Source organism: Rhopilema esculentum, chromosome 18 (genome assembly GCF_057945365.1).
Source record: "Rhopilema esculentum isolate cy_ngs chromosome 18, ASM5794536v1, whole genome shotgun sequence".
In the NCBI taxonomy this organism is placed as follows: Eukaryota; Metazoa; Cnidaria; class Scyphozoa; order Rhizostomeae; family Rhizostomatidae; genus Rhopilema; species Rhopilema esculentum.
The window spans coordinates 1,470,735-1,483,072 of record NC_142832.1 but is presented as its reverse complement, the minus strand read 5'-3'; the positions used below and the strand labels follow the sequence as shown (position 1 = coordinate 1,483,072).

At 36.5% G+C, this 12,338-nt stretch overlaps 1 protein-coding gene across 3 annotated transcripts in view; it reads right to left on the bottom strand.

Moving 5' to 3' along the window:
- LOC135681091 (enhancer of mRNA-decapping protein 3) overlaps positions 1-12,338 on the bottom strand; it is a 121,082-nt gene that overhangs the window by 93,937 nt on the left and 14,807 nt on the right. For all 3 annotated transcript variants that reach the window (XM_089113860.1, XM_089113861.1, XM_065195388.2), the window contains exons 11-12: positions 3,725-3,883; positions 261-304 (exon numbers count right to left, since the gene is read on the bottom strand). In XM_089113860.1, coding sequence (XP_088969986.1) covers positions 261-304; positions 3,725-3,883 — 203 coding nt within the window. The remainder of the gene's footprint in view (positions 1-260; positions 305-3,724; positions 3,884-12,338) is intronic.

The following is a 12,338-nucleotide window of genomic DNA, read 5'->3' as shown; positions in this document are numbered from 1 at the left end:
TGTTATTAGGATGTCCTTTCATTGGGAGGTGCCTGTCATGGGAAGGTGTCTCTTATTGGAAGGTGTCTCTCGTTGGAAGGTGTCTCTCGTTGCCAGGTGTCCCTTTTTTATGGAAAATCTAGCATAAAATCGGAGAGATTCCACGATTATGAATATCGTTATGGATTCAGCGAGTGTTTCGATAATCCAGCGTCCATGCTTTCATGATGTTTTTTTTCTTTAAAACTTAGAAAATTCTACAAAACAGATACGTTACTTACCAAAGGCAATGCCAGTGCTATGGACCATTTTATCACGATTGAATCTAGAAATAAAATAAAGAAAATCAAAAGGCACCAATTAAAAATGTAAAAATTTATGAGAGCTTCGTTGTTTGAAATGAAAGTTTAACAGATTTTCAAGCAGGAAAAGAATCAATACATTTTGACAGATCAGTTTTTACATCCTCCGCAGAGTCATTACGTGGAAAGAATCAAGAGCCCTTAGAAAGGCAGAGTTGTTGCGTAATAGCATTGCACAGTTAATGGAATGTGTACAGGTCAGCAAGCGGAGGATCTCCAATAAATCATTATGATGAGAGGTCCATTTTTATCAAAATTCAACTGAATCCTAAACAGGCACACGAGGGTTAATAAGTGAATTATAATTATAATTATTATCACTATCATAGACTGACAAAACGCATAGCTGATATATTTTCGAAGAATCATGTGTCAGTAACGCTGGTCATGTAAGAAAGATTCATTTCATTTAAACTATGAAGCAAAATTTGCAAATTGGCGAGAAGGGACCCTTTTGCGAGATCTTGGACATTGGTGGCTCAAGATCTAAGGCCGTGGGTAAACTTGTTGGAGAGAATCATGGTAACCACTCAATGCTAGGATCGTTTACTTTCTAAAGATAGTTTTTAATTTTGGAAGGGCAAATAATTTTTTAGGATCGCCCTATTTTACATGTGTGGTGTCTTTTTGAACTGGTCAGGCTGAACCGACCGGTGTACCATGCGTTATTGCAGGTCTTCATGCAACTCAGGGCTATCCCCTGCTCACCCGCCATTGCACTGCAAATCGTATAATTGTAAACCTGCCAGCGAGGAAAAAGCACGTCGAAGAGGTTGGAAATCCAGTTTTTAAGGGAAACCTAAGGTTAGCATGGTTTAAGGAAAAATAAACAAATAATGGTTTTTTAAATCAGAATGCAGGGTGGCTTCAGACGACGTTGAAACCGACTATGTAAACAGAGCAGTAAACATGGGTTCAGTATCATTTGCAATTAGCCTGTCATATGTATTTGCCCACCCTTTAAGTTACGTCGGAGGCCGTGAAATATATCTAAGGATAAGAAGTCCTATTTGACTAAACTTCGGGGAATGCAATTTGAACATAATTTCTTGGTGATTCGATGTAGCATCCGGCTAAGCCTGTAAATGACGTTATTTTGATCGACTGGTATTCAAAGGATTTAATGGAATGTCCCCGCTAAACACGAGCCGAACATCTATGGCATTACAATGAGATCTATTTTAATTGATACTTATAATTGAAATGTTGATTCTGGGAGGGCAACTTTAAACATACATAGATGGAGACGTCATAAAATATATTACTCTAGATAAAAAGATAAAGTCCTTAATTGGATAATCAACTGAGCCTGGGGGCAAAACAATCCCCAAACACAATTATAATCCAGGGTGACCAAGGGTAAAGAAGGCGGTCTTTTTTCAACAGCAGCTTGTATTGCTTTTGAAATATTTTTCGCATTTTCCCACTAAGAAAAAATTTACTTTTGGAAAAAGCGTATGAGCTTTCCAAGAAAACAAAAGAATTTCTCGAGATTATCAGATAGAAACAATAGAATTTCCACCAGAAGTATACGAAATTTTCATGAACTGAATCGCCTTCGTTTCCTGGCCTAAGCTAGCTTATTCATTTACTGGCCTAAAATAAATTTTCACGAAAATAAATTAAATTATGTTGATAAAATTACCATTGAGGATTGATAGAATTAGAAAAAGCCATGGAGACCCACTCAGCTGGGAACTTCAAAAATCATCTTTCCTCTTTCTATCTCCAAATTCAAGTATTACACTTTTCTAGGTACAGACCATTCGGTTACAAAAATTCTTTCGTGTACAGGCCATTCATTTTCTTTTGCATCTACACCAAAAACATGGAAATTACTTAACAGGAGAGTACTCAAATACTTTCAGGAGCTGGATAAAAACCAGAGAATTCACAAGCACAAGGGGGTCGTTTATAAGGGACCTTAGTGTTCTAAATTTTTCACGCTGTTAGGCTTGTGACACAGAAGAGGAAAAACAATTTTTTTTACATTGACATATAATATTTCCTTTTCTGTGATTATGACTCAAAAAAACGTCATGAGATGTACCGCGACAGTCTAGCTACAATTATCTCTGATAATTTAGAAAGCAACTGATAACTTCAAAAATCATGATATGTAGAATTGGGATTTCAATGAACCCTACGGAAAAAACATAGACTTCATGGCAACAGTCACACGATTAAAAGCTTTATCGTATCGCTACAATAACACATGACGTCAGACAACCAAGAGAAAGTGACCTTTAAGAATGGGTCTATGCTTTGACGTAAGGGAAGACCAGCTTAATTAGGCTTATAACGTTGCGGGCATATGCTAGCGTCATAGATAACGGGAGGCGTAAACTCTGCCAAAGTGATAACTAACAATTGCCAATATATTTAACGGTTGTTTCAATCCATGATAATTAGGCGGCTTACTTAATGCAGTGAATGCTTGGCAGAATTAAGAACCATTAGTTTTTCAAATGCATCTTAATTGCATATTAACAAAGATTACATCTGCCAACATTTTCAAAGGCACGAAAATTTAACTACACTGGAAAGGCAAATCGTGAAAATGTGCAAAGGGGCCGTATACTTCCAGATAAATGACAAGCTCCTGCATTGATGTAGGAAATTTCTCCTCGGTGCTCGGCTTCTTACCCGTGAAGTGAGTTCAAGAGGTGAAGAAATTAACTTCATAGCTAGTAACTAAAGAATTTGCATCGAAAAAGGAAAGGGGGCTTTGACAATCTTTATAAGGCACTTTTTTATAAGAAACCGAACCAAGACACAATTAAACACACTTTAAAACACTTTTAAACATTGCTAAAAGTAAAAATCATTGAATAGTATTTTATCTAAGGATCAAGGAGATATTTTTTAATTTTTTCAACAGTTCAGCCAAGAAATGGAACCATTGGACGCTCCTGCCTAACACGTCCATCACCCAAGGGGGGTACTTCCAATAGGGCCTGACAGGAGGGTCCAATCGATCTCTCTCTCTCTCTCTCTCTCTCTCTACTCTCTACTCTCTACTCTCTACTCTCTACTCTCTACTCTCTACTCTCTACTCTCTACTCTCTACTCTCTACTCTCTACTCTCTACTCTCTACTCTCTACTCTCTACTCTCTACTCTCTACTCTCTACTCTCTACTCTCTACTCTCTACTCTCTACTCTCTACTCTCTACTCTCTACTCTCTACTCTCTACTCTCTACTCTCTATCTACTCCTTAACCCATACTCCATACTCCATACTCCATACTCCATACTCCATACTCCATATTCTCGCGGACACCTCGGACACCTCACACTCTCGGTTTTATATACGAATATGAGTATTTATCAACCTCTACCTGAACTAGTATTGAATTATTGAATTGGATTAATCACACGTACCTTGTTTGGCTGTCCGGATGCAAGGATCTAGGGCGAGAACCGGTGCTTTGTTGTGATTCGCCCAACCTATAACAATTGGCAGCCAATCGTATTGCGTATCATTGTTATCAACGCATGTCAAAGCATCAATGACCAAATCAACAGGCAGTGAAGGAAGCTCTGCGAAATCAATGGAGAGATATTAAAACAAATAGTCAAGATTAATACTACCATCATTATAGTATAACAAACCATGATCATAGGAAATTCAATACAAATAAAAATATCTTTCGAATGCAAATATTGATCCAGTTGCTGGCAACTAGCCGTTTTTAACTAGGAAGGAAAGCAAAACTTTGGCCTAAAAGGGTTGTAATTGAAAAAGGCAAACTGTCTCATCAACGACTTTGCAACAAATTATGGGTTGCAACTTTTTTTACTATCGCAACATTACTTGCAACTAGTTGCTCAAATAGGTAATTTGAGTTGCAATTTTTTATAAACGTACAATTTCACTTGCAACCAGTTGCTCCAAATTAAGTTTGTAATTTTCATAAACGTGGAACATCACTTGCGACTTAATGCTCCGATAGGAAAACTCGTTTTGCAGACTTTTATAAACGCGAAACATTACTTGCAACTAGTTGCTAGAATTTGGTTTGCAAATTTCATAAAATCGCAAAAGGAAATTTGTGGGTGTCATTTCTTGGAGAAATGCAACTTTTTTTGTAGCTGGATTGGCAGGGAAATTTTGACATCCAGTGCATTATAATTCAAATAAAGGATGGAGCAAGCACATGGTTGTAGTGCTAGCTTTTGTTTAAACTGACTACTATAAAGTACCAACATTGGCCATAACTAAAAGAAAACACGTGTATCATTAACAAGTTTGCAAAATGCAACAGAACACGCGATTAAGTGTAAGATATTTTGCAAGTTCCAAGTCTCTAAATTGTCCTAGAAATTGTTCTATCAATATGAAACAATGCGATGATATTAAACAACTAAATGCTAAGATCTATGATATTACGTTTTTGAACTACATAAAAATAACGAAATATAGAAATTGATGGGTAAAAAGCTACAATATATTCTAGAGGGTTTTTCGATCCAGTGCCTGGGGCGTGCCAGACTGAAATTTACATTCAAATATCCGATTTCATGTTCCCCTGTTTGGCTCAAGAGAAATAAACATGTATTGTTGACTTGTGGATGCAATAAATAATATTATATATGAAGGAAATTTCGTGATAAGAAGAAAGGCATCCGAGGAACTTTAAAAGCTCTTAATTGCTTCCATTAGATCCATCAACTTGGGCCAGTATATCTTGGTACGTTTGCAGAACAAATTGACAATACCATTTATGGACAACGGAAGCAATAAACAAACGGGACAAGAAATTGTTCGGCAACAGCGCGCGGCACGGAGGTACAGCGCATTTCCGGATGCATTAAGCAGCTTAAGAGATTTACATAATTAAATCGCAGAAATTAAGGCGCTAGAGGTAGGAGAGCATGGGATTTTTGGAGGATAAAAACTTGAGGATGATGGGGCAGGCGTTTGTTGTTTCCATACACTGGCGAGAAATGATGTTCTAGCCCTAAGTATTTTTAATATAAAGTGTGAGAAGGAAGAACCGCAGGATAGGCTGTCTGCCGGATTCTGTGAATCTTGCAATGAGATTTTAAAATGAAAGGTAAACAGGAACAAAGCAATACGACGACGAGAATCCAATGTCACGAAATAAATTTTCAAAATAAATTAAACTTAAAGAGTATACTAATTTATAATATGTTCAGCACTCTACCTGAAAAGCATAAGATTTTTACAAAAAATAAAAATAATAATAAGAAAACAACAAGGATTTTCAAACAGACATATTTTCAAACTTATTCTTCGGTACAGACTTAATCCAGATTATATTTAACGCAATGTTGATATCAAAAAGCTATTTCAGGCACGCGAAGCGTTGAGAAAAGTGGGGAGTCTAAAAAAATTGGGGGGGGGGGGCTAAAACCGTATAAAAAGAGGCTTTATTGGTAGTTAATTACCTAATATTTGGCATCTTTTGCAAAAAGAGGGGTAGAGTCCTCCCCCAGCTCCCCTGCACCGCGGTGCCTTTATCCGACCTGGGTAAAGCCATGAAACAGGCAAGAAGCTCACCCAATGAGCAGACATGCGCATTAAGGTCAATTATTATTACGCTTGCCTTTACCCCAAAAGGAGGATGACCACTGACCAGTGGGGATGACCAAATGGACAAAACACTTTCGATTGTTCGCTTCCCCCCAGGAGATTATTACTGTGTGACAGCATCATTTATCATGCCTATTATTGTATCCTGTAATTGCATATTATTAAGCAAACTCATAATGCGATATTGGCATCTCCCATCTGAACATTCCATATTCGAGTCTTTGAATACATCTAACAGAATCGTCGTCACATGTAATCATCGTCTGCCCATTCTTTGTTATGCGAGACGAAAATCTCTTGTGATAAGATCGATCACCATTCGCCTTAATGCATTCAATTAGCTTGGTGATAATGCAAAAGCTCGTAAATGCAAATTTGTATTGGCATTATTTTAAGAGCAAAGGAGGTGAATAAACATTACAAAGTACTATATAGGAATGGGTGTTTGACAAGGATCACTGGAGAAGCCTTTCAGTCGATGTACAATACGCGATTCAAACAACTTTGTGTTGCTTGTGCCTGGCAATAAAGTAGGCCTAAGAAATTGCACGAGGAAATCAATACAATATTTAAGGCATAGAATATCGTGGGAAATGTATTGAAAATGGGCACTGGGTTATCGATTTGTTTGAAGATTATTAGGGATTTAAAATGAACAAAATTTGAATCAAACTATCCATCATTGTTAATGTTCACGCAACAAGTTCTAGCGGAAAGTGGCTACGCTTGCCACAGGGTCGCTAGAGTAAAATATTTACAAATTTTAAGAAATGTTTACTAGGAGAAATTTAACTTGATATATCAAAGCATTGCTACCAAACCTGAATTCATATAAACTGCAAAAATGTCGATAAAAGAACGGATTTAGGTGATTTAATATAATTTTTTAACGTATATAAAGATTAAGTATTATCGCAAATCACAGCAAATGAAACTATATCAATGAAAAATAAGAAAATAAAGATCAAGCGTTTAGTTTCATGAAAGGGCTGCCTAAAAAGTACCAGCTTTTTGAGAAAAACATAAGAAAATTGCTTTTAAAAAGACGTCATCAAAATTCAATTCAATATATAAATGACAAATATTACACTCTTTTTTTCATAAGAACCAGTAAATTTAAGTTCAGGCTGATTGTTCTTAATTGTTTCGAAAATCTGAGGCTGGATTGTTCTTAATTTGTTCTTAAATTAAAAGGGTGTAAGCAGTCCTATTGCTAGCTTTTTCGCCCTAAGGAGGTGTTCAGGCCTCATTTGCCAACAAAGTGAGTGAGACAGCCTTAATTTGCTGACAAATTTGCACCGAAAAAGCACCCACACCTCGCTAAAAATCCTCGATCTTGAGAAAAAACGTTGTTCAAAATTGCATTTTACAGTAGCTCAGCCTCAGCTTGTTCTTAATTTGTTCTTACCTTTTGACCAGTTTTGAGGCTCGCGTTCTTATAAAATTGTTCTTATAAAAAAGGGTGTATTGCCTAATTTCTGTGAATTTTCTTAGTTTTTCTGTTTTGATGTGGATATGTTTTTGCTTTTCTTTTTAACTTTAATTTATCTTTCTATTTCAGTATTTGGATGTGACAAACATCTCAAAGGCTTGGTTACCAATTGTAGATATTTTCAAACTATTAATAAGGGTAAAATTCTTTAGCAAAACAAGGTTTAAAATGCCATGGGAAACCGGTTAAGACTTAAAACTTACAGGGAATTGATGATACGAAATGCGATAAACAAATTCATTTACAGTGCAATGTGGCGTAAATCATATAATTATAATTATTATTGATCGCTGATAAAACTTCTTACTCAGCAAACTTCAAAGTCAGCCGGAAATGTGAAGAAAAGAGACCTTCGCTTGTTTTTCAGATCCGTCTAATTAAAGCAAAAACAAATCTTCACATAGCGTTTTCTGTTAAATTTCATTAAGATTAGACCCATGCTAGAGTAATTGCTATTGAAATTAAGGCATCTGGACTAAAAAGACCTTGGTATGTTGCCAATTGGTCCGTAAATTTACGCACGATTTTAATCTGGCGATGGTTTTTCGTGTCGAGGACAGCTACCATGATCAAACGACGGGAAAAGACGGGTCAGTGGGCTTTAAGAGCCCAATAAAAAGAATAAAGTCTTTAAAAGAGCTTTAATTAAGGGTTTCTCTTTCAAATCTAACCTGGCAGCAATGTTGGGTAATGTATGCATGACAGACTGCTTAAAAATGCGTAGAAAAACGCTTTTGGAAAGGGAATACAAATACCACAGTTAAACAACTTCTGCCCTACTCTTAAAAAATAAATTGCGACAGAATGGAGCGAAAAACACAGCATTTGAGGCACGACAAGCATCCTCTCTAGCTCCTTGGCCGAAAGGCTAAAATTGAAGGAAATACTACCGTGCGGAATTTTTAAGAGTGAATTCTTTACAGGGTCTTAAAACCAGGAGCTTTCTCTCAGTTTGTGTACATTTTTAACAATTTTTCCGAACCAAGGTGTGAGGCAATTTGTGGTCCAGCATTTACAAACCGCACAGAAAACGCTGCTTGGTATAAAGTTTATGAAATATTAATTCGACTCAAACGGTGACAATCCAAAGGCCAGTTTTAGAAATGCCGTGAATCTTTTGTTGGCCTTATTCGACGAAAATAAAGAAAAATCGGATAACCTATGATTTGATTCAAAAAAGGTCATTTCAGCTGTTTCTGGAGAGACGCGGTGTCCTTTGAAAAATTAATGCTTTTATCGTGGATTATGGGTCATCTGTTTGGCCTGTGAACCAGCAGTGCGCGTACGGGATAGGCGGGGAAAAAGATGCGATGCAACCTGTTGATTTGGCAGCGATGCAGCCTTTGCCTTGTGAGATTGTTGTTTTTATAGGCATAGAAGGTAAAAACTAAAAAACCAATATGTGAATCAAAGTATAAAATCCAAAATAGAAAAATGAGAAAAAAGGAGATAGTCCGATCAGCAAAAGAACAGATCGTCCTTTTTCTTTAGAATGTCAGGGGGTCATTGCACAGTTTTAGCTTTAAGGGTATCAAATACTATTGACACCTAAAGCATTGAAGAAAAATCTCGCACAACTGTTAGACAATAGACGGGGGCAATATTACAGTAGGCCGGCCATGGACATACATAAGACTTCGGCGACTGCTCTTTTCTGGATCGGTTGCTGATTGGTCAAAAACAAGGGACCAATCAAATGTAATATTCTGTTCTCCAAAGAAACTGCACGAAGACGTCACAGTAGAAACAAATGGCACTGTAGCTAGAAACTTTAAAGTACCAATTAATAGTGACCAATTCAGATAATATTTTGTCACTGCTTTTTAGTTTTCTTCTGCGTAAGCCTCTTGTTTGCAATAAAGCAAACGCGAAATATTTGAAAGAAGATTGATTTTGCTTCTGGAGGAAGGAGGCGACTACAGTTCCAAAAACAGGTTTAGAAGTGGTTTCATTATAAGACAAAAATCTAATTTAGTTACAATAATTTAACCACGCGGAAATTTTGCCACGTCGCCCCTACTTGCGATTCCAGAATAACTGCTATCATCCAACAAGGAAACAATATCCTTCAAAACAGCTAACGAGAAACCACGACAGTTGAAACTAGAACAAGCCTCTGCACCGTCTCTTAAAAGCTACAAAACAGAAAACTGGAAAAACACAACCGCATTTATCTTAACGAGGCGACACGTACCAAGCACCAATTTACACCGCACCATCCAGAACATTAATTGCACGAAGCGGGGTCTGCTCTATTTCAATATAACTAGAACAAGCGATAATGGTACATGAAACCACACGTGTATATTTATCACCAAACAATGTCTTGAAAAGGGAATTCTTGTTTTAGAATTTGTTTGGAAGCCATTATCATCTTAATATCCGCCCGTAATATTTGCGCGGTTTATTGGCAAAGCTCTACGGAGCAACCGTTCGTCTTTTCGTGCGCGCCCGGCAAACGCACCTATTGTTCTAAAAGATTCTCATGTTTGAATCAAAGTGAGTAGCCAGGGGGGTTGCCAGCGAAACATATTTTATATATGACTATCTATGGTATTTCTAGAAATAGCTGTAAGAGTATTCGTGTATTAATATATTAAAATGAAAATGACAATGAAATAAGCAGAATAATTTTAATAACTGAATTTTGATTAACTGGCTAAACTCTCAACTAACTTATTCGAAAAATGCGTAGAGTTTAGATTTCGTCCAGTTGAATTAGACTCCTTTTGGGTGGTTAAGATAACGGGAATTGAGTAGAAACGACTAGGAAACAAGAAGAAACAAGAAGAAACGATTTGGAAAAATTTTAACTGCGGAACAATTTTATTTATTTAGTGGAAATCCTGCATTATTAGCTATGATAGTAGAAGCCATTATGGTATTTTTGTAAAAGAAAATAAACTATGGAAGCCTGATATGAAATGCCAGCATTGCAAGAGAAAATCTCGCTGGCATTGGGATTAACATGGAACAACTACCGTGAAGGTCGAAATAAAGCAATTTAAATTCGAGGGGCAAATCACTCTAAGAAAATCTCGTACACCTTTTGTGAAAATCCTATTGTTTTATCTGAAAATCCCTAGAAATCCTTTTGTTGTAGGCAAAATCTTGCAAGAGTGCATCGCTCTTCGTTTGAATTATCGGCTAATAATCAAGCCTTTTACCCCTGAATTCAACTGTTTTAGGAACTTACCAAAACATTATAGAGGCTTTAGGGTTAGGCCCCCACCCCAAACATTATTCAAGAAGTAGATTGTCAACCTATACAGCCTGTTCCTCTAATATATTAGAATTTATTCTTTTAGTTTTTTGTTGCTTTTGCTTAAAACTAGCTTTGTGAAAAAATAAGTAAACATTATCACTGGGTTTTCGTAACTTCATCTAAGACAACAGCTATTGGAGAACGACATGACCGAACAATTAGGCCACTGCAGCGAAGATGATAATGCTCACGTGGATGGATAAGCTTGCCTCGTTTTAGAGACCTAGTCGTGTCTGCAAAGTCACAAATCGTTTCATCTTGTTTCCTTATCGTTTTTCTCATTTGTATTCGTTTCTTGTTGTTTCCTGTTGTTTCCTGTTATAGTAAACGCGCTCCTCTTTACAAGATGGGTTATAAAAACCAATGGACACAAAGACTTCCTTCGTTATTGCTTTTGTCGTTTTGTTGCGTATATGAGAGAAATAGTTTGAGCCTCTTTTATACATAGCTAGATTGCAACTGGCTAGCCTGGGTCTAGATTATTTAATCAAAATAAGATTAAACAAAACTTATAAACAGGAAAAATTGATAAAAAATTATCAGAATAAAAATGCTTGATTTATCTATATTCCATACTTCAACAAAAAGCATTGGAATTGGTATGAATAGCTATGCTGTAAAAATTTGGAGGTAGAACAGCCCTTGTGTTTTGATTTATATATCCTTTTTGCTAAAAGATGTGCAGGCATTGCCAAAAGTAAAAAAGAACCAAACCCTCATGGATTAACAAAAAATAATTACAAATTAGTTATGAAAATGTGCTTGGTTACAAGAGACAAAAAAATTCAAATGATGTAAGAAAATGATTTTTAACTAAAAAGTGGTTGAGCCTAACCTAAGCCAAAGGGCTCTTATATAGTTTCAGTCACCTTCTATTGCATTGCATTTCTTTATACGAGTCTTAAATGTGGCTAAATTTTTTGACCCCATTCATTCATATCGCAGCTTATGCCATAAATTTTTTCCGCGAGAAAATATGTTTTTAAGGATACAGTGGACGTTTTAAGCTATAATTATTTCTTTCCTAAATGTTGGTTTGAGGATTGTCTTGTTTTTTAATCATAAGCAACCTTTAATCATTATTCCAAGCTCAGAAATTTATCTTTATAAAGGAAGAAAGGGAGAAGGGAAAGAGAAGGGGGAGATATGAGGAAAAATGGAGAGAGAGGAGAGTAAAAAGAAGAGGAGAAGAGAGGAAAATCGAGGGGAAGAAAGGGGCGGGAAAGAAAAAAGAGGTAATCAGTAAAGTGTGAAGAAATGGAATGAGATGGAGAAAATTTGTAGAGTAGCAACGAGATGGAAGAATACGTGAAGAATCACATAGTGTTTACAATCGTTATGAGATGACCTGCAGTTTAGCTAAAGCTACGGTGACATGCAGTTTATTCTTGGCCATTCATTTCATCAATCTACATAATAGATGAATGATAACAGCTCTCATTATCGAACGTATTATGTTGAAGAATCACGAAATCAAAAATGGAAAACTGTTAAAGATTAATGAAGATAAATGCATGCACGGTGCGATTAGCGACTGAAAGTCAATAACTGCATGTTTCGTTAAACGAAAGAGGCGGTGCTCAACGCTCAGATGGGTTCCACATCTGTGTTGACACAGTATATGGGAGGACCTTGCACTTATCACAGTTCGAAATATACAAACTTTCCCTGCAAATTCATC